The sequence below is a fragment of the Phalacrocorax aristotelis genome, chromosome 10 (assembly GCF_949628215.1).
Source record: "Phalacrocorax aristotelis chromosome 10, bGulAri2.1, whole genome shotgun sequence".
Taxonomy (NCBI): Eukaryota; Metazoa; Chordata; class Aves; order Suliformes; family Phalacrocoracidae; genus Phalacrocorax; species Phalacrocorax aristotelis.
This window is the reverse complement of record NC_134285.1, coordinates 12,766,385-12,789,905: the sequence shown is the minus strand read 5'-3', so window position 1 is coordinate 12,789,905 and position 23,521 is coordinate 12,766,385. Positions and strand designations below refer to the sequence as shown.

Below are 23,521 nucleotides of genomic sequence, written 5' to 3'. Positions count from 1 at the left end.
TTTTCTTCAATAGGTTTCTTGGAATTGGAATAGGTTTACTGTGTTTTATTTTTAATCTCTTAATTTCAGCTGAAGCCCACTATATTTGACCTACATATATATGGGTTCCAATTCTTTCCCACTTTGCACGTACTGTGATTGCTACATGTAAGCCAAGTGTAAAATAATGTAAAACTTGTCCCCGTATGTTAAAATTAAATCTTTGTATACTTTAAACTTATAGATAATGCACACGGCCTGAGAATCAGATGTGATTGTGGAAGTCATGTATTACCTGTTTCTATCCAGCTTTGACAGTCCTTCAGTAGTTCTTTTTGTACTGTGCAATTCCTCAACATCCTTCTCATCCATTGTACCGTAATTGATTGAACTTTTAAGTTGTCAGTGTTCTGTGCCTTAATAAATCTTGCAAGTCTCCCAAGGAGCCTGGACTATTTTATAAACTAGCAAAACTATGTTAAATATATATTTCATTATAATTCAGACAGTATGAAAATATGTAACCTTTTCTAAGGGATGATTATGGTTAGCTTTTTTACTGTTTATCTTTGTGTGCATTTTAAATAGATTCCTTATGGAGCAATAATCTCATATGTGAATAATCATGTGTTTCAGTAACTGAGAGCTGAATTTAAGTTGTTTTCTGTTTATGAGGATAGTTTCTATAAAATACTAGTAACTTAAATGAATCAACTGCTACAGTAAACTGAGCATAAGAGCGTCAGGTGTGATGGCATGCTTAAAATCAAGGTACCTCTGATGGGCAAGTAGAGTGGGAGTGAAAGTCTTGAGGGAACTAGCTAAGCTGAGCTCCTCCTGTTCTCCTCCATCCTTTTGATGGCTTTATCTTTTTTCCAGGAATGAAGGAATGCTTTTCTGAGATCATAATTTGAAGAGAGTTTCAGGGCTTTCACAGTCTCTTATGACAAGATATAATAATGCAACTAATATCACCAAAGACAGTACCACAGCCTTGCCATGCTCTAGCCCTTTCTGACTTGCATCTCTGATTTCCCACACTCCCCTGCAACCAGTATACTTCTTCCAGAAAATGTCTTTCCCTGGGGGAATTTTGAGCATTGCTGTGCTAGAAAACCTTGATGTCAGAGGTGTATTCTGTTCTTAAAATTGATCAGTTCAAGCTGTGGATAGCCAGAATCGTTAGTTGTAACTGTCGCAGCTTCAGAGAGTCCCCAGAAGTCTTTCAACATCATTGTAAAGGAGTAAGCCTGCACTCTAGGGTTGTATTTCTTAAGAATTCTTCTATTTAAGGCCATAGTCCTTCAGCCCACTGTATTTGCTTTCAGAGTAATTAGTCATTCTTCAATATCCTGTTCCCAGAAAAAAGAAGTCTGATATCCTCTCTTGTTTCAGAGATAATTTGCTTACATCTATAGTATTGCTGTAAAAAGTGAGTAGTGCAGCAGATGCAGTCTCTTGCTGCCTGGTTTCAGCAGTCTCTGTGCTATTTATTTTTTTACCCAATATCCAGGGTTACCAAAAGAAATACAACAGGAGGTGAAATACCTACCTTTTAATATACTAAAAGTATCCTGCCCTTAAAACTGGAGATACCTTTTATTGCATTTAAGGGGTCAAAATCTATACTTCATTCTTTGGTGGTCACATCAGCCCTCTCTAAATGAAAAATTCTTTAGGCTATACTCATTGGCTTTCCTTGTCAACAATTTACATGAGCCTGTTCCTCTTTGGATGCTATCTTCCTTTCTACCCCTATCCTTGACCCTAGATCTTACGTGCTAGACAGACAATGACATCCAGTTTTGGTCTTCACTGTCTTTCACCAACCCACTCCTTTTGTGCCCTCTAATAGAGTACTTTCAGCCTTGGGGCACAGAATCAGTGCCTCTGTTTCACGAAGTGGAGGGATTTTACAAGCTGCTGATTTGGTGCACCTGTTTGAGGCAAGAGCGGAATGTTGTTTTTTGAAAAACTCAGGAGCTGTACAGCTGCTCCTTTCTACACCAAATTCAGTGTCAGTCATGGAAGGTGCCTCAGGATTGAGCCTGAGTCAATGTTTGTATCTGAATTCAGTATAATGCAAGAGATCTGCCTGCTTACAGACTTTCTCACAGTATGGATCGATGATCCTTTTCTTTTACAAAAGGCCATGAAGGTCTCTCTCCAAACAAGTTGTTTCCCCAGCGTCAGGAAGTAATAAATCTCCAGGAGTCATGTATGTAGGATCTGATTATCTATTTATTGTCTATCTGACAGAGGTGGTAAATGCTTTAGTGAACACTTGAATCAGTTCAAACAAACAGGTAATGAATGGGAAATCTAGGGTGGTTTCTTGTGACAGAATGCAACACAAGCTTTTTTTTTTCCTACGCCACAGGAAAATGAGTCGCAGTTTTCTATTTCAGTATATGGGCTGTTTCAGATATGTTTCTGATTCTCTAGCTGGTCAGTTTGAATTTCACATTTCCCCTCCATCCTACTCATACTGGCACAATGGAGAAGGCTATAACAGAACATGTTCAAAAAAAACCTGAATTGCCCTAGCTTAACCAAGAACTTTGGTTTCAGGCCTTGCTTCTAAGGGAGCAGCCTCCTCAGACTCTGTCACTAAATGTAGACACCCTTTTGAGGCTTTTAATCATGACTACTTCCATTTGGGTACTGAGTCTGCATTTTGCACCATGTTCTTGAACGAGTTTAAACAAAATGTGCTGCTTTTTTACCAGCAAGAAATATCTGTGTGAACAGGAAGAAAGAATCCCAAGAGGTACACACGTGCAGCTAAATAGATTTGTTGCACATTGTATGCAAGGGATCTGTAATCCCAGAAGGAGCCCTTCATATGTATTGCTGGAGCACATACTGTATCTCAAGAATGCAGAACTCTGCATCCTTGGCAGGCAGACAACCAAATGAAAAATGCTTAACATGAATTCTTTCACCATGATTTTAATTTGGCCACTTTGTTGAACACCTGTCTGGTCCTGCCTCATTCCTCCCCCATGTTTTCTTAGTCTCGTTAATGGTTTTCTGCTGGTTGATGACTGTGTCCTTCTCTGAGCTGCAGGTAGATGTTATCTAAGAAATGCTACTCATAAGCAGCTTTCCTTTCCAGAAGGGAGGCTGTAGCTCTTTAATAAAATTTAGATAGTTGTGAACACTAATACTCTGATTGCCATGGTTCCTTAAATGTTTCCTTCCCCCCCACCCCTTTCTTCAGTCTTATCATGGCAGAGAACATTTGTATCACTGTCATTAATCTTCAAACAGAGCTTTAGTAATTGTTCCAAATACATATACTTAGTGAAGAAATAAATCAGATGTCACAAATGACACTGTTATATATTAACTACAAGTTCAGGGCTGGAAGAAACTATAAACCGCAATACAGTAATCTTCTCTTTTATGGGGTTGTTTATTACCATCCTTTAGAAGAAGGACAGGGAGATGCTAAGCAATCCATAGCTATGTTTTGTTCTAAGAGGTCTTACAGTAACCAGTCTAATCTGAGAAATAACTTTGCTATTTTAGAGGAAAAGGTTGAAGAAAGATGGGTTTACTTTCCATATACAACAAGTGGGTGAGAATCTGACTTGCGTTGGGGAGAGTACTAAATAAGAGGCTGCTAGTTACAAGATAAAATTCCTATTTTTTAAAAACATATATGAACCAATCACTAAAGAAGCCAAAATTAAAATCAGACTTTCATCTTTTCCCCTTTAGCCTTTATGCTCTTCAGATGTATGGCTTGACTTTGATTTGATTTAAATGCAAGGAAATAGTCTGAGAATTCCAGATGCAGTAAAAAATGGTTTGGATGTCACCAACCACTTTGGGATTTGAGTGTCTTCAGCTAGTAGGCTTCATTCAAGGCTGAGATTTTTCGGTGATACATAAGTGTGTATAGTCTTTCTGTTGTTCCTCCTTTCCTTGTAATAGAAATTCAAAATTAACTTGCCCTGTTTTGTATTGCTAATTAGGCCCTTCTAAGAAAACTGCTATGGTCTATTACCTCTGGGCATACTCCTGTTTTCTAATTTACCTTTCTTTATCCCCCACAAAAGGAATTGACCCAGTCAAGCTGGAGAGAATTCAACTTCCAGCTCAACATGCTGAAGAGAGAAATTCATATAATCATGTACTTGCAGAAGGGCTCATAAGGATAATGAATTATGCTGCACAACCAGGTATCCCTTTCCCAATATTTGTTTTCTTGCCAAGTTGAAATTTTTGAAGGTGGAAAAAGAAAAAATGCTACCTAGCCTCTTGTCTTTGAGGGGGTAGTGTCTGTTTAGCATGCTCTTTGATGAACAATAAATTAGATATGGTCTGTGAAAGACAACTATCAGGTTTTCCTTGGTTTTTGAGGAACTAGAAACTCTGGATTTCTGCTGAATAATTGTTTTTATACTCAGAACTATACAGGGATCTATGTTCTTAATTCCTACTTTCTGTGTTTTTGAAGAAGCAAAAATGATGAGATGTATAGTGATTTCAGCTTAATGTAGGATTTCATCCTGAAAGTATGGTCTGTGGCACCTTTGCTTGTAAAAGTAATTCCTGTGGAGAAGACATCTTGAAAACTGTATGGTACCTCTTGTTTATAGCAATCCTTTCTCTCTAGAGCTGACAGTAAAATTTGCTGTGTTTTTTAACTGCAGATTGTATTTTCAGTTCTGAACTTTTGTAGAAAACATGGGGGGTTTTTTGCTGACTTAACTTTTTTGTGAAATGAGGGATACAAGGCTCAGTGAATTATTCCATGGAAACAGGATTTTTGTTCAAGCCACAGCTCTTCTCCCTGCACTTCCTCTCCTAAAACTTCAGATGAGTAGAAGTGGTTTTCCCCTGAAACTGACACACTATCAAATTGCTGATTGTCTGCAGAATAAAAATCTAATGCTTGTTTGACTTGCAAGACTGATCTACAGAGTATTAACTTGTTATGCTGATGTGCCAGTCACAGATTAAAAGCATGTTTGTGTAGAAAGAGTTTGTATGTACTGCAGAAGAAAAGAGTGCAAGATGAGGAAATGCATTTATTTAAACAAAAGCTTCTGGGGAGGACTGGAAATCAGGTCTTATTAGGCTTGCTAAATGCTGTGTAGAACATCTCCTTTCCTCTCCTTTTTTGAGGGTACTGGCCTTTGTATCTTTTGTTTGTGGCAGTGTAGTGCTAACTTGTAAAACAGTAGATGGGAATTGGGGTCAGAAGCTAAGATGTCTGTCTGGCTCTTAGCGATATTGTCTTTGTATTGATCACTGAGCTCAGACTGTACATTTCTAATGTATATTTTTTTAAATCCTTCTGAATCTATAAGCTTAACATCTCCATGCGTTCTTTCACTCTGACTTGTCTAGATTCTCACATCCAGGCTGTATCTGAAAAGCCGTGCCTTATTAGTATGCTATATACAAAACTTCTTTCATCTTATAATTTTATCCACGCCAAACATCTGTGATTCATTTGCAATTTTAATGCAATTCAGCCTGTGCTTCAGATTGATAAAGGCATTGGTTTTGGCTTCTTTTCTAATAGTATTCATCTTTATTGCCTTCATATTGCATGGCTCTGCTTTAGATTTTCTTCTGCTTTAAATTAGTCTTCCAGTTTTTGGTTAGGTTTTTTGTAGCCATTAGCACTCCTCCTTGTCAGACAGGGTGTGTAGGACAGGAGCAAAGTTTATGACAATTGCAAAGAAGAGTAGAAACATTGGGTAATGAGATGAACAATGCTTAAACTGCTACTACTTTGTATATTGAAATTTTCTTTTCATAGATGGAAAAATCCGCTTGGCAACTTTAGAACTTGGCTGCCTGTTGCTTAAGCAGCTTGTGTTTTCTAAAAATGGCAGCATCATAAAAGATGTTCATCTTGCTTGCCTTGAGGTAAGTGTTTTCTTTCAAATTACTAGTCACAACATTACTTGGTTTTGAGTCTTGTAGTGTAGTTGAATAAATGTTTCATTTCTGGTTGCAGTAAGCCTAAATGTGAAATCTGAGCTTCTAGAACATCTTTCCATTGGTGGCTCTGTGCAGTAAACATAAAGAATCAGTATCCTATGTTCTGTTCTCAGCTTTACTGATACCTTGCTATTTGCATTCTAACTTAAGCAGGATTTTGTTTAATTTTTCTCTCTGTATTTATATGTCGTCCATCTCAACAACGTAAAGAGAAGTGCTTCTGAAACCAACAAGCTCACATAAGCTGTATTTTCAAAAGTGCAAGACCTGTGTTCTGTCAGATTCTGGGCTGAAGACTATGAGTATGGGGATATTAATAGACAGTCTCTTCTGTATGAGTTCTTGGGTGTGTGTTTTTTTTTTTTTTAAATGTGACTTTTGAATAAATGGTGTATTTAGTCCCTGAAACAGTTATTTTATCTTTCTAGGGTGCAAGGGAAGAAAGTGTTCATCTTCTTCGTCGTTTCTATAAGGTATATATGCAAAATGCTGTAAGAAAAAAATCCTTTACATAATGTGGAATTAGAAGCAAGTCTGCAGCCCAGTCTCTACATAGTGTCCAAGGCAGCACTTTTCTTAAGATGGAAGCTCCATATTTCTGATAGAGAAGGAAGTGTCTCGTTTGAGGATTCCTGTCTATTCCTGCCCTTCCTGTACCACCCTGACATATGTCACAAAAAGGCTGTTAGAAGTTTCACCGGGTTTGTACTGGAGGTTGTTAGCAGTCATGCTTTTGTTGCAACTGCTATTTATTTCATGGAACAGAGCCATGCTATTAAACATTTCTGGGATTTTATCATTGACACTAATATGGAATGTGTTTCTTTTTGGCATTACTTTTTTTGTGTGTCTTATCTGAAATGATGATCTAAAGTTTTACTTAATTTTTTTCCTTATTGGAGACCTCTGCAACTTTTTTTGGGTATTGTAAACGGTGAGAGAAATAAAATTTTTAGCTCTAGGTATGAACTTCTATATAAGGAGTATTAAATCTGTGACAGATTTCAAGTGTCTAAGACATCTTCCTATTTTTGTTAGAATTCTCTCAAAGAACATTTTCTTAATGTGGCTTACAAAAAGTAAATAACTTGTGGTGCATTGACCTTGGCTGGCTGCTAGACTTCCACCCAGCTGCTCTCTCATTCCCTCTCCTCAGCAGGATGGAGGGAGAATATAAGATGAAAAAAAATCTTGTGGCTGAGATAAAGACAGGGAGATCACTAACCAATTACCATCATGGGCAAAACAGACCCAACCTGGTGAAAATCGATCTATTGCCAATTAACATAAATTTAGATAGTGAGAACAAAGACAAGTTAAAACAACACCTTGCCCCCACTTCTCCCTTTTCCCAGTTTCAACTTCCTGACTCTTCTGCCTTGTATACCCCTGATGAGTTGTGCAGGGGGGATGGGAAATGGGCGTTTGGGATCAGTCCATAACAGTTTGTCTCTGCTATGTCCTTCTCCTCACACTTTTCCCCTGCCCCAGTATGGGTCCTGTCCTCCATGGGCTGCAGTCCTGCAGGAAAAAACTCTGCTTCAGTGTGGGGTCCTTCACAGACTGCAGGTCCTTCAGGGCCTATCTACCTGCTCTGACCCTGCAATGTGGATATATGCTCCACCACGGCCCTCTCCATGGGCTGCAGAGGACTCTCTCTCCCTTTCTTAAATGTTTTACCAGAGGTGCCATCAATATTGCTGAAGGGCTCAGCTGTGTCCTGCAGTGGAGCCGGAACCATCTGTGTCTGGCACTGGGCAGCCCCAGCCTCTCCTCACAGAGGCCCCTGCAGTGTGGCGGCCAGCTCCTGGACAGGGTCATCAGTACATAACAAGTACAAAAACAAGTAAGCATGGCTCCATAGCTGTAAGGATTTGTAATATGTCCATATTCCCTTTTTTGAAAGGGAGAAGAAATTTTTCTGGATATGTTTGAAGATGAATACCGGAGTATGACAGTAAGTGACGCCCCTTCCACCCTGCCAAATCCTCAAACCCAGATACAATACAGGAGCAAGAACAAGTACTTACTGATAAGTACTGTGTACACTGGTATCTTTATTTCTGGGAGTAGAATAACAAAATGTGGTTGGCTTTTTTTGCCTGAGTTGTGTCTACTCTTATATAAATCATTTATGCAAAAATTGCACAGCTCTTTTATTAAATAAAAGCCTATTATTTTCTGAAATTGAGTATACAACAATTACTTATCCTGGCAAATGAGTCAATGGATTAATTTTATTTTTTCTAGTTATTAAACAATATGAAAATCTTTCTATATCTCTTTGAAGCCCAGCAAGATTTCAGTTCTGAGCAGTGCCACTTGCCAGGAGAGAACAAGGTTCTAGCGAGCAAGTATCAGGGCCTTTGTCTTATCTAGGAGAGGTACTGCCTGTGCTGCATTACCGACTGTGAAAGTTTTAACGGAATGCTAAGCTTAATCTCAGAAAGTTTTACATTAACTTGTAAACATATTTTAAAACTAATTACGTGTTTCAATTCTTTGGCTAGAATTTGGAAAAAATACTTTGTGTAGTGAGTTACAGATTTTTTCCACAGTGGTACAGAGATTTAATGAGCAGCCACTGGTTGGCTTTTTTTGAAAAAGCACAAACTACAGTTGGTGTGTTGCAAAATAAGTCTTTTAATTTGAGGAGTATGTTGCATGTATCCTACCAGACTAAATAATAGAAGTATTTAGTATCACTGTACTTTTAGTTTGAGAAGTGGCACTGATACTAGCATCACCTTTATGTTGCAAGTTCAGTATGCATGTAGGTTTTTCTGTTGTATCTCTATTTCTGAGACTGCTTTTTTCTTTTTCTGTTGTCTGTAAAAGACAGAGCTACACCATGGAGCTTGAACTTTGTTTCCCTTAAAGCATGTTTGTTTGCCTAGCTAGCAAATGACTTGCTGGGTGGGCTGGTGATGTCTTGTCAGATGAGTTGTGTAAATAACATGGTATAGAGCTTCTATGAAGGTGGAAGCATACTCGCTATGTCTGAATGACAAAGAAAGGAAAAAGTTGTGTCTTCATTAATGATAGTGTTCAGAGGAGAAAGTAAACTGAACACTGTAGTCCTTAGTATTTTTGCTTTCAGCAATGAGTTTCCTTTTGTAACATTCTTTACCTTTATGACATAAAATTCTGTTCAAACTAATGTACACTCATGTGAATTGCATCTGAAGTAGTTATTTGTTTGAAATTTTAGTTCTGTTCTCATTGTCTATGTAGATTCCTATATCTTTGTGCACATTAATTGAATCTGTTAATCCAGTGTTTTACACAATGAAGATGAATTGTTCTGAGATCAGAAAAATTGGCTAAACACTATTTTTGAGTTTGTATGTGTGCAAAGCAGCAGTTCAAGACTGCACTGTGAAAATTCTGGCCCTTGTTTCAGTCTGCTTCTTTTATGGTATCTGGCCAAGGGTGCTTCCAGTTGCAGTTGGCTATTTTGGAATGCCCACGTGACTGCATTTTCTTTCTGTGCGGAATATTGTACAGGCTGTGGGAAGGGCTTTTATATGTTTTAGCCATTGCAGCTGGCTTTCTGGCAAAAAGAAACTCATGTCTCCAGTGCATGTGCATATAACAGAACTTGGATGAAACTGCCCAAAGGTACAAAGGGACAGATATTTCAGACATTATTTATTCATGAAAATAAGCAACCATGTAAGGGAGAGACTCTGTTAGTGGCAAAACTGAAGGGTATTGTCTAGTGTGAAAGTTGTTGCATTATTAGAGACTAGAGAGTTGTTTTCGGGGAGAAAAAAACATGGGAAACTTTTCGTGTGATTGAAGTAATTACAAATGCGAGTCAAAACTTAAAATCACACCTGATAGGCTTTGGTTTTTAGTACCCATGAAATAGCTTTTTCTCCTATAATCTTTCAGAGTTTTTCCCTGTGTTTTTTCAGTATGAAAACTTCAAGAGTGTGTTAGGGAATGATGAGCAAATATGAAATAGAGAGGGCATGTAAGGAGCTTAAAATAAGACGGATGGTATAAAAATTTCTCAGAAATCTATAACGATTCCTTCCTTTTAAAATATGCAACCATTAGTTGTATTTGAAAGTAATGATGCAAATGCTTATTGTTCTGTATAGTAATCAATATTAAAATATTTTTATAGATTAAACCCATGAATGTAGAGTACTTGATGATGGATGCCTCAATCTTGTTGCCTCCAACGGGGACACCACTGACTGGTATTGATTTTGTGAAAAGATTGCCTTGTGGAGATGTGGAAAGAACACGAAGAGTGAGTAAGACTATTTTTCTTATGCTTATTCATGACAGAATGATACCAGAGGCTTTGAACAATTCTAGAAAAAGAAATGTTTTTCTGTGAAAACGGCTTGATTGGAAGCTTCATCCATAAAAACATGAAGACTTGAAGAAAACAGACCTGTGTGTAGAGTACATAATATTTACCTGTCCCACTGAAGACGCTTTTTCTTTGCTTTCTTGTTTCTAGTCAATTCATTATGTTCTTGCATTGGGGTTTTAATTTTTTTAGACAGTGGAGACATCTACATAAAAAGGCATTTTGATGACACTCAGTAATACATTGTCAGTTTCCTTTTGTGATCTGATATCACATTCTATCTTTCATTATATTCCTATAGTAAAAATCTCCACTGGAAGGCTGGCTGGCTTCATATTGCTTGTGTTTATGGATATAGCAAAGAATATAATTCTAATCAGGAGTGTTCATCTTGCCAAAGTAGTTCGCAATAGAAATCTTGAGAGTGAGGAGAAAAATAGCAAAATACCTATTTTTATAACTGACGCAATCTGTAGAGGTGATACTGACCTGAATAACATCATTGTCAGCATTCTTGGGATAATCAATTCTTGGCCCTTATCTGGCAGTGTCCTATAAGCCTTGCAGGGCCAGTAAGTCTTAAATATATCACTGCATAACATTATTATTATTTGAAAAGTGCTGTTTTCAGGTAGCTTTGCATTTATGTAAGTGTATATGTAAGTATATTCAAGTACTCTTGAAGAAAAAACATATTTCCAGGAATCTTCTGAAAGCTTTTGTTTTCATTACTTACTATAAGCCACACAACTTTTGTTATCACAGCAACTTAATTATGATAATGTACAGTGAATTGTCTTGGAAAGTATTGTTCTTAGAAAGCAAAAATGCTTCCTAGAATTCTCTCTGAGGCATTTAACAGAATGATACTTAGAAATGCACGTTAATGGAAACTGACTGCTCCATGGTTTTTCATGTGCTAAAAAAAGAATAGCTTAACTTCTGTTAGTGGAAATTCAAAAATCAGTACATATTCCTGTAAGTTCTTTGGGATTGAAGAGTCTTTCTCATCAGCAAGAACTCCTAGAATGCTTCCTTGTTGGTCCTCCTTCCCCTGATTGTATTGCTGTAGAAGTTCTAGAATTTCTTAGAATTTCTGTGCTACTTTCTTTCAGCTAGGCTGCCTCTCTTAGGCTGAAATGCCATAACAATGTGCTAAACTATAGGTGTATCTTGTGACGTCGCTGCTGCTGCTTAATCTGCTGGAGGTCCTTTTTGCCAACTCTTTCAAATGGATAGTGATTCAATTCTAAGCACTCCATGGCATGATTTTAAAAAAGTTCTCAAGTTTTATTTCACTAACAAGTGAAAAAGTCTTGTACTTTGATTATATCATGAGTTCTTAGCTGTTACAGATCAAATCTCTTTAGGCTTTCACTTCTTCTTTTGCTATAGAAAGTCCCTCTAGGTGGTAATTCTTTCAACAACTTTAGGATGAACTCTCAGAAATCAGATATCTCTTGAGTTATCAAAGGCGCACATTGCCAAAGTCCAGACAGCCAACCTTCTGACTTAAAACATTAAAATGACCTGAAGTTGTTAGGCTGCTTTCTGAACTCGGCTACTACGGCTTGATCAAGCCTTCTGCTCAGAATCAGATGCTCTTTTGAATTTTGTATAGTCCAGTTACTGTTTGTCTTCCTTCTGATGTCTGGAGTCCTAAAGATGGTACTGCTTACCAGTCTCCTAGAATAATGTAAACTCATTTATGTGCTTATTTGGGAAGTAGTGAGCAGTACGGCTCTTGAACTCTGCACCTTGGAGTACATGGCAAGCAAAGACGTTGAGAGAAGGTTTTGAACCACCTATGAATACATTCCCATGAAACAGCAATAAGATTCCATGCAAATTGCTATTTCTTTGCACATGGTATGTATATATAAATGAAGGAATCAACTCAAAGTATCCATAATCATCATAATGAATAGTTCTTTAATGTAGATAGCAATTTGTATTAGTTCCTACTTACCCAAGAAAACAGAAGTCAGCCAAAAAAAATAGAGGCCACTGAACTGCTCTGCTGCTTTATTGAGTTCTAATAAAATGTTATAGGAAGTCACCAAGCACATGCTTTTGGGTTTATATTGCTATTGCTAGCAAACCAAGGGCTATCAGTATTGTAGGAAGCACAGTGTAGTTCCCTTTTCATCTGATGTTATTTTTTTTTTCTTGCAAAGGCTAAATTTCTAATATTCTTTCCTATTCCTGTAGACTATTCTGCAGTAAATGTGATTACATGTTTGGGGATGAGTGACATTAGTTTTATAGGGAGTGTATGTGAGGAAAATTAATGCTCTGTCTAGGAGGGAAAAAGGATTGAGGGGAAAATAAGTGAAAGCAGGCTGTGTGATGGCTGCCCTCTGAATTTTTTTTAAAAAAGGCAAACAACCCTATTGAGTTTGACTTTTGGGTTACAAAAAATGCAAGGATGTTGCTGTTCTTGAATGAATCTGGTAACTTTTAAACCCAATACCATGAATTCTTCTTGAAGCATCTGGCAGTAAAACTGCTTTATAGTAATCCTATTGAATTTCTGTAAATCCACAATGCATGCAGTCTGCCTGAATGGGAGAGATAATCTCCCATTATAAAGTGACTCTGCTCTTATTCATAAGGTAGTGTTAATATAATATTTTTGTTAGATACCCTTGACATTCTTTGCTCTGAATAATCATTTTGCCCTATTAAATTTTAACAGCATGCAGAATTCATCTGTTCTTGTATCAGTTCATGGAACAGTCAGATACATGGCTTCCCCCTCTTCCTCCCTCTTCTGCCATAAGTTTCTGAAAGCACCACCAGTGTGATAGCTGGCCAAGCACTCACACTTCTGGTTCATGGGAGCCACAGTTCTGTTGACTTTAAAAATAGAGGGGTGAAGGGGTTTGCTGTAAAGCAGTTTAGATTTGTTTTTCCTCATACTTCCTGCAATCTGGGAGTTCCTGGGCACTGCAGCTGTTCCATGAATTAGCTGCTGTTACTGTAAGGCAGCAGTTAATTTACAGTATGCCACAGAACTACTATGTAGGAAGCTGTTTTGAAATAACAAAAGCCGGAAGTAATAAAAAATTATATTTCATTTGCTATACTGAAAATATAGTTCCTGTAGTGGAAGAGGCTAATGTTGCTAATAAATGACAAATGTTCTTTTGGCACTTAATATAGTCTTTGCATACCATATGTCATTAATTTCTAAATCAAAACAAGAATATTGCTTTCACAGAGCAGCTGTTGAAAGTTTCTTGGGACTGGTGCAGCTTTCAGAATACTTTGCCCTTATGTAGACCTTCTGAGAATATAAATGAAGTTCTCAGAGAATGCTGTATTGCACGTGGTTAGTTTTGATGAACGCAGCAAATTAAAACTCAAAAATCCCCACCGCTTTCTCTCAAACTTGTAGATATCTTAGCTAGACTCAGCTAGAAAAGTGTTTACTGATTTAAGTTCAAAATGTGAGAGTCTCTGAACATTGGTTGTGCAGTTGTCTGTAACGTACAGGTGTTGTAAATACAATCAGTCTTGAAATAATGATTAAAAAAAATTCAATATTGTTTTTGCTTAAACAGCTCCTGTAATCATTTGCCTGTCAGTCACAGTCTGTGGAAGTGTGCTGGTGGGATAAAAGCTCTGCTGGTTCTACTTCACTGAAAATAAATAGCATGTTTCAACTTCTTCTATATCCTTTCTAACTTCGAAATTACATTTTACTTTCTCAGTTTAAAAAGTAGACTTACTGCATGACAACATTACATCAGGGGTTGTAAAAGCAAGTATATATTTCTAAGATTCTGTTAAAATATGCAGTACTGAATGCAGCAATATTTTAATATTCTTTTTGTAATTTCTCAAGGCAATCAGAGTTTTCTTTATGCTCCGTTCACTATCACTGCACTTGCGAGATGAGCCAGAAACTCAGTTACCACTCACAAGGGAGGAAGATCTGATAAAGACAGATGATGTTCTTGACTTGAGTAAGTAGTCCTGAATTTCCCAGATATCTATGACATGGAAAAATTGCCCTTTTTTTTTCTTTCTTTCCTCCCCAGCACCCTGGACGACTTTTCCTTTACATCTTTTCTGTCATTTTAAAGTTGCTGTATGGAAGCTTTTACTCCCATAGTTGAACAGGATACTGAGCTATTCCCAAGGGGAATCGGCCTCTAATGTCCAGAATGACCATGTGATATTAAGGAGTACTTACTAGGAAGTAAAGGCAAAGTACCTGCTTTCTGCAATATCACAGAATACTACTGTACTCTCCATACTGAAGAAACAAAAACATTGGAAGGAATAGAATTATGAACTATGCTGTTTGTCTGCAAGTTCAATATACCTGCGTTCATTTAACGTCACAATATATATCTCTAGATGACCTTATATTTTACTAAAAAGTACAGCTTCTAGAGTAACTCTGGCCTAAACCACTAAGCTGTAGTTTTACTGTCTCCAGCACTGACATTGTTTAAGAAACAGTAACTTACTGTGTTTTCAGTTGATCTTAATAGGGTGTGAGGCATTTTTGTTTAAAGGTTTAAAATATGCAGAGAAGTGTGCTTTTTAGTCTAGAATTGAAAAGAAAATGCATGGTAATACAAATACTATTCCATTTCTTGTAATCAAGACCTAGAAGAATTTGATATATTGATTAGCTGACAAGTAGTTAACTTTTGTTCAGGCAGTTGTCTTATTGAGAACTTGCAGGCACCATTGATAGCTTTAGAGGGCAGGTGATTGCTAAAATAGTGTGTGTATTTACTAGGTTTTAATTTTTGAAGTTTCTTGTCCTACAAAAGAAGGAAAAATGCTTGATGTTTCAGACGTTAATTTTTTTGATTCTCTGTTTAAGTGCTTGTTGATCTTACGCCAGCGGAAAAAAACAGTTGCCCTAGTTCCCTTACTAGATGTTATGGAATTACATCTAGTATCTGAGACCTTTCTGTGCATCAAGTGAGCTAAGCGGAAGTTCTGTGATACCACATCTGCTGGGCAGTCACTTAAAGGATGAAATCCAGTTTAAGCCTTAAATAAATTATATTTCAAAATCATTATTAAAAATGTGTTAAACTTAATTTGTAGAGATTAGTTGTCTGCAATACTGAAAATGTCAGAGGACACTCCCTCTAGCATAAAGTCCAAGCCATACACCTTAGAGTAGTGAAAGGTTTTGAGAATAAACTGATTTATCTGTAAATGTGGAAAGCAAGCTATCAAAGCAGTTAAATGAACTTGTAAAATTGTACAAGCTGTAAGATGTGAACAGGCTTTTACCTAGTAAATATAAGCATTACGCTACAACAGATCAGAAGATATCAAGATATCAGTCCAGCGTTTGCATTTTTAGTATGTATGTGGCTGATGGTGTGGAAGGCTGGCAGCTGAGTCTTCTTAATTCCCATTTGTTGAATTTCTGTATTATTTAAAAGATATTGACCATGTACAGGGAAAATAATTCTTAAAATGTGTTCTTCAATAGTTGTATTCTGTCCCCTTCCTTCTGGTATTGTTCTGGCATGTGAATTAAGCAGAATGAGCTAATGCAAACTCATCACTTTTGGTCTTTCCCAAAAAAGTTTCCAAAAGTGAATGAACAGCACAATATGTTGTTAATTAAATTATGCAGCTATTAGTTGTCAGGTAAAAAATGGTGTCCAAAATTTAGTTACTGTTGACTTGCTAAAGGATTAGTAATACAGAATTAACTCAGTTTCCTGTTTCAAATGAGTGAAGTATTTATTGTAATGTTGGCTCTTTTCGGAGGGTGAGATGAAATAATGAATCAGCTTCTACAGAAAAAGTGTGTTTTTTTCTTAAATTAACTGGAAATGTGATTATGAAGTAGATCTTAGTTTTTTAAGAACATACTGAACAAAAGGTAGATCTGATTGAAATACTGTTTCCAAAGGTTATCTGTTCTTCCTCTCCACCCCCCAAAAAAAAAAAGAAAAAGAACACCTTTTGTGCTTGCATTTCTGTTAGTCTAGGGAAATGTTGATCACTCTCATTATAAAATTTAGTGGACTGCACCACAGGTAATGTGCAGTTCATTGCAGGTGTGTATTTATTTATGACTTTTCATTTCTAAGTCAGTTGCTTTTACAATATAAGGTATCCTTTTCTTGGAAGATGTAGTTTAGACTATAGATTATTAATACTTCACTCTGTTATGTGTAATTGTAATTTTTATTATATGTCCATAATGCCAAATTAATTGATAAAGTAGTGGTCCATGCTCTGTATATTTAATGGTGTCCAAGTTTGTTTCCCTTTTCCAGTGTGGGATGCTGGATATAAATGGTTATAAAAGTCTGTATATAGAAAGGATGGGGAGGGGGAACCCAACACCCAAAAAACCCTTAACTATTAGCCTGAAAGTTATTTGCTGCAATTTCAGTACAGTGGTCTAAAACTTAAAGTTGTAATGCCTACTATAAAAAGGTTTTTTAAGAAGCTGCAATAAATTAAAATTGTACTGTTGATTTTAAACTCATTTGCTGCTTTAAGGCATATCATAGTCCTTAACTGTACAGTCATTAACTTAAAATACAAATTCATACTGACCAATATGAACTAAGCAGACAGTGGTGCTGAACTGCTTGCCATGTGGTACTTGTGTGCATGTACACGAAGCTAGCTATTAATAAAAATTCATATGTGTTTGCACACGTGTGTATAATAAGTAAAAAAGAAAAATAGGTTCCATTGCCCTACGCATGGAACCTATGTGTTGGTGCTCTAGAGACCCTTATACTGAGACAAAAGCCTTATAAGAATCTTTTCTTTTTCTATAATTTATCTGATAACTCACATCTTAATTTTTAGACAACCTTATCCTTTCCACTCCAATAAATATAAACTCAAGTTTAAAACAAAATAACATAATAAATTTAAAGCATTTTTTTTGAAGTAGGAAGGTTTGAGTTCTCCTCTGAGTCAGCATTAAGCTGTTCGAGAAGGTAAATGGTAGTATTTCAAACACTGACCAACACTGGGTCTGAATACTTACTTAGCTTTGATTCATTTAAAGGGCTGGAGGTGCTTTTTCTTTGAGTGACTACTTACCTGTGCTTTTCCACCCTTTAATGGAAGGCAGCAGAGGTGCCCACATGACCATAGTACATCCCAGGGGAGAATTGAAATAGTTTCATATGGATTTACCTGTGTTGTTTTATTCCTGAAGTATTGCCTGATAGTCCTTCCAACACCTTTGCTAAGTTGTACTTTCCCAGTGCTTTTTTTTAGAAAAGCTCATGGATTTCTACTTAGTGATTTCTAGCTTGCCTTTTTAATCTGCAGGCTATTCTACAATGAATATTTTATTGCTATCAACATTATGATAGTAACAATGTGGAATTCTTAATTACATTGTTTAGCACCTGATGTGTTAGGAAAGCATTCAGGAAGTCTCACAATTGCAGTATAAAAGCAGAAAGGCTTAAAAGTGTGGAATAGTGCTTAGAAGTAATCTTGTAGATAAGAATCTGCCAGGCTATACTCACTTTAATTTTTTTGGTAATACAGTTTGAATTAAGCATATTGCCGTATGTTGGTAGCTCTTTGATTACAAAACCAGGAAGTCACTGAAAATAGCAATTACAATTTATTACACACAGTTTGGGACAGCAGATCCATCCTTCTTTGGAGGAGAGAACCAAATTCTCGTTAGTGTAGACTTCAGCATAAACTGAGTTTATCTTTACAGAAGAAACCTCTCTAAACTGCTGCTTCTGGTAGGGGACATATCACTCAAAACTAGATAATGTGTTATGTATCCCTGCCTTTTATTGTATACTACTGATATTGGAATGTTTGAAAAGAGGATTTTTCCCCCAGATAATCTATTTTAGAAATTTAGCAGTTAGCTTGAACTGATTTTTTTAAACTAACATTTTTAATTAATAATTAAGATCACCGCTTTTTTTACCAACTAGGCGCTAACCAGTTTTCAGTATGACACAAATCAGAAGACAGAAGGATTGATACAGGACTGTCAAAATGTCTGAATGCACAAATATCTGTGTTTACGTTCTGTGGACAGGTGGGAATCTGTTAAACCTGACCCTTTTGCAGAGATGTTTTTGGTACACTCCTGAGGTACTGTTTAGTAAACAACTAGTGTGGATAATAGACTTTATATCAGTATGAAGAGTATTACAGTTGTATCATTTCCTTATGTGTGCTGCTGTTAGATATTTAGGTTTAAATGCAGAGTATCCATATTATTATGGCAGTTCTGTGCCTTAGTGTATTCAATGCTTTCTGATCTTCTCACAGAAGGTTTTAGTCTTTATTTTGGGACAACAATATGTAATTACAGCCCTAGATTTTTTCAAAGCATGACTCTCCATAGATTTCCAGCATTTATTAGTAAGCAAAAATTTTTCTACAGCTGGCAGAGTTATAGAAGTTCAGTTAAATGCATCGCTTACCCCACTATTGGTGAAAACAGCTGATACCTAAAGAGGGAGTGAGTCAGTCAGTCTGGGATCTCAAAATTTTGAACAGAGTTCTAGCCTATTTCCAAAAACTGAAATAAACTGAAGATGACTGTAAAAAGTCCTTCCTGGTGAGTTTTCTCATATCCTGTCTTTGAGTCAGAATCTGTCTTCAACAGTCAGTGCCTGATGTGGAGTTTCATATGTTGGCTTCAAAAGACACTTCCTGGTTAGCTAGAAAGGCATAGACTTATTTCATCTTCAGACCAAGGTGACAGGTGTTAGGCCTGTTCCAAAGAAGTGGCACTGGTATCTGTGTCCACAAAACATGACCACATTTTAAGTGTTTCCTTGGGAGGAGCTTTTCATGTCAGTAAACTGCTAAAATAATACTGTGTGGCACAGGTACAGATATATGGATCTAATCCTTACAGCAAATAGGTACTGTTTGATTTTTACAAGTTGCTTGCTGACTATCCATGATAATGGGGTTGGTGTTAGCTGTTTCTTCATGGAATCATAGAAAAGCTGATGGTAGAAGGGACCTCAAAAGATCATCTGGTCCAACCTTTAGAAAAGGTTGAAAGACGACAAAATACTGCATACTCTTTTTTTCAAAGTCATCAGAGTTGGTTTGTGATTTTTATTTTTAATTTTAATATTTTTAAGGCTACTAGCAAGCAAATACTCTGTATTCATTGGGACCTTTGAGTAAAGTTCCCCATTCACATGTGCATCAGTTTATGTATTTTGGTTGGTAATGCTTTCTAAACTGCTTATTACTGCTATTGTTACTTAAGCTACCTGAACTGAGGTAATACAGTCATGAAGTGTGTGTGTTAGCATAAAGATGTAGTTTCCAGTTCAAATCTTTTCATTGCCCAAGGAAGAGAGACAAGAGAATGTCAGCATTTCAGCATAAAGCATACAGGATATATGCTGTTGCATAGGTGCCATATCTTGGGAGGAGACTTAGCAGTTGGCAAAATGTGACCCCAAAAATTATAATTGTGTGCCTTTCTTTAATTATCACCTTGGAGGTATTCTTGATCTAACAAGTTTTCCTCCATCTATATTATTACAAGGCTTTTTAAATTTTTCTGAACATTGAGATGCCGCCCATGGTTATGCTCATTCATATACATATAGTATCAAGAAGGAGTAGATGCTAACAAGATCCAGTAGTTATTTCAGCTACTGTTTTAATTTTGAAAAATGCTGCAAAATTCACCTTATCAAAATGGCTTTTTTTTTAGCCTGCATACAATGCTGATGTTCTGTGGGAGCTTGCTGAGAAAGGTTAAAGTTTCTTGTAAAGAAACATTTTAGTATTTTGATGCACATATGTTCATTGTAAACCTTTGAGTGTAGTTGCAAGGTTGTCAGCACTATATATGACTGTACGTTTAGAAATGAGTCAGGTATTCCACAGAAGGTTCATTCTATGTTGCTGGTTATGCTGCCACCAGAATGATATATACTGTTAATTTTCACCACTGTTTTTTACTGTAAGTAGCTTTGAGGCACACATGTATTGTGATAACTGCCTGCCTTAAACTGCATTTGAGTTCGTAGGTGTCTCATGTAGGTGGCTGCTTTAATCTTGTTCAGCAGGTCACTGTGTGAAGTTCACTGGCAGCTCAAATTAACAACCTGGGTGCTTGATTTCAGGCTGCTGATTCTGTTAGTGACATGTTAAATGCCATGGCCAAGAGGCAAATTATGATACATTTAAAGCCCTTATTTCTTTGCTAAAACTGAAAAAAGGAACATAGTTAAGTCTTCTTGTTTACTCTGACTCTACCAAATATACAGGCTTTATAAAGGCCATCAGTGAACATTTTTTTAGAAGATTTGAGGAAAATGTATCATAGAATAAATGAGGTTAGAAGGAACCTCAGGAGGTCATCTAGTCTAACCCCACTGCTCAAAACGGTCAGCTAGAGCAAGTTGCCCAGGGCCCTCACCAGTCAGGTTTTGCATATTGTCAAGGATGGAGATTTCACAGCATAGCTGGACAACCTGTTTCAATGTTTGACCACCTTCACAATAAAAAATGTTTGTGGGTTGTTTTTGGTTCCGCCCTCCAATGTTTTAATGGAATTTCCTGTATTTCAATTTGTGCTCAGTGCTTCTCATCATCTTATTGGTTTACCACTGGCTGCTGCTTCTTTTCTCCCCCCACAAACAGGTATTTGCAGATGTTGATAAGAGGTTTTATCATAGGGCATATAAAATTTCCTTCTCTTAAGTTATTTCTTGGAAGATATTTATCTATTGAGTCCTTATCCAGTTACTTTGCAGTTCTGTTCAGTGAACATAGACGGTACACTGTGGTCAGGAAAATGAAACTTAGTTCAATTCATTTGTGTAAGTAGCATTTAATTTGAACATAAACTGCCTAGGCAAACAAAAGCTTCCTTCTACAGTGTAGTAAGAGACTGTACTGTGGGTAGATAACACTACATTTTTTTATTAATTTTTATTAATTCTTATGAATATTTTTAAATAACTTAATTTCAGTATTATTTTAAATATGCTTAGATACTTTTGCTTCATTTTCTGTCCAGAGTATGGATGCTTGGGGTTTGTCTGTCATTCCTAAATAGGTTGTCACATTTGAGGAAAAAAGAATAAGCCAAAATGTAGTGCAGCTGTATGACCAGAGACACGTCCTCTAATTGCAACTAAATGTACTTTGTGGGAACGCCTAGGTAGATGCTTGATTTGTTCCATTCTTATGCAAATGCTTCTGCATAGTCTTTCAGTCTATGAAGGGTAATGCTGTTTAAGAGGTTCCCCTGATTTCCTAAATAATAATGACACTTCTGTGGGTGAAATACCAGGATTTTCCAAGTTTAATAGACGCTTTGGAGGTTTTGGAGTGTATAGTTACTAAGCTTTCTTTACAGGCGAATGAGTGGCATCTCCTTCTCACTTTAAAAGTGAGGTATTGTCTTAAGGGATTACTTCAGAGCAAGGCAAGCATACTTTTCCTGATAAAAATTTAACTGTTCCCAGGCTACTATCCTGTTATGAAGACCTGCGTAAAACAAAGTCTTCGTCATTCTTCATGCTTCTGCAGATACTTTCAGAAAAGTTTTCTCCCCAGAAATTTTACTGATTTGCTCTCTGGATTGTCATTCAGAAACTCATTACAGATTCTGTCCAGCTGAGAGATTTGGCAAGTGTGATTGTTTTCGCACAGAGCCTTTCCCTCGGGTGTCTGAGTACAGTAACAGTGAAATAAAATAATCAGTCTAGCGCTTGTCCAATTCAATGTTGTCATCCCTCAGACACTGAAGTTTATATACAGCTTAATAAACAACACAATTCAATTTTTTCTCTCTGTAATGTCACAGCTAGATGCTTTCTGTAACAAGTTGTTTAATTTTTGACTGCTTTGCCATTATGGAAAAAAAAAATCAGTGTACTGGTTTTATTGATTTGAAATCTGATCTGTCTGAACCTTATGCCAGTGTTAAAATCCAGATACTCATTACAAGCTGAAAACAAAGCTTTTATCAGTTCTCATTTGCTGCAGGATCATGTGGTTTTTGATAAATTGAAATGACAGCTTATTTTCCTGTATACTTCTCTAATATTTTCATAATGCATTTAAGAGTCCAAAATATCTTTTTAAAGACATCAGTTTTACACGTGCACAGACACATACACAAAAGAATTACATATACACTTATGTTAAAAAAAAAAAAAAAACACAGTTTGAGCAGAAATAGCTAGTCATTTTAGGTTTACGCTTTGCAGAAGAAAATATCATGTCTGGTTTTGTCTTCCAGCATCACTGTAGGTTCTAGTAAACACTAGTCTTGAGAATTTTCCAGATGGTCATGAAACACTGCGATGAGTGCAAAGGTTTCATGGTATTCTGACAACTAAATTTTTTCACTAGCGTACACTAGTAAATTGGTGAGTACTAGCACACATGGCACAAGAAAATGGATTGTGTTCAGTATGCTTGAAACTTCATAAATGTCTGAGAGGAAATCACATCTTTAGTAAGAATTTCCAATAGATGATCCTTTTAAATGCCAACATCAGGAGGCAAGATTTTTTTTTGGACTTAGTGACATAACTCATCTGTAGTATGTATAATGTTCAAATCTTACATCTATTGGTGGTTATGCGAAAGAACTTAAATGGACTGTTTTGTTTGCTAATAGTTAATCATTTAATGTTGTATTTGTGATAGTGATCTTTTCTCTGTTAGATTTACAAATATTGGTTTGAAATATTTTTAAAATACACCTGCCAGGCAGGAGCAAATGCTAGATTTGTATTTAACAACTTGGTATCCGTTTTAAAAAAATAAGATCAAGGTACTTAAATAATGTAAAAAACAATATTGCCAGAAGTGCAGCATGACAATCTGGAGACAACTGAAGAAAATGATGCTGCAATACAGAGCCCCTCTGCCTGGTAATGAGTAGTCTTGCGTTTACAAGAAAACAAGTTTTAGGAGCAAGCGTGCTTCTGCTTGGTTGCAGTACCCAGTCTGTGATTAGCATTTAAATGTTGTCCCTTATTTTCAGTTATTTGGAGGTGTACAAAAATAAAACTTCAGGGGAAAAAAATTACCAAGGACAGCAATGGGCAAAAGATGTGCTCTTAAAATTCTGTGGTGGCTACTAGAGTAAATGTTATTTTTGTAAATGTATTTGTTAGCTACTTTCTTCCGCTAGATCTGTGTTCGAGTATATTCAAACCACCTGATTATTTTTTCCCCACATTTACAGTATACATACTTCATAAGAGTTTTTAAAGTGATTTTAAAAAATATTTTTCATATTTT

General features: G+C 36.5%; 1 protein-coding gene across 4 annotated transcripts in view; it reads left to right on the top strand.

The window, feature by feature from the left end:
• Positions 1-23,521, top strand: part of CLEC16A (C-type lectin domain containing 16A) — an 89,993-nt gene that overhangs the window by 30,474 nt on the left and 35,998 nt on the right. For all 4 annotated transcript variants that reach the window (XM_075105300.1, XM_075105299.1, XM_075105302.1 and 1 more), the window contains exons 13-18: positions 4,047-4,169; positions 5,762-5,871; positions 6,375-6,419; positions 7,853-7,903; positions 10,082-10,210; positions 14,127-14,247. In XM_075105300.1, coding sequence (XP_074961401.1) covers positions 4,047-4,169; positions 5,762-5,871; positions 6,375-6,419; positions 7,853-7,903; positions 10,082-10,210; positions 14,127-14,247 — 579 coding nt within the window. The remainder of the gene's footprint in view (positions 1-4,046; positions 4,170-5,761; positions 5,872-6,374; positions 6,420-7,852; positions 7,904-10,081; positions 10,211-14,126; positions 14,248-23,521) is intronic.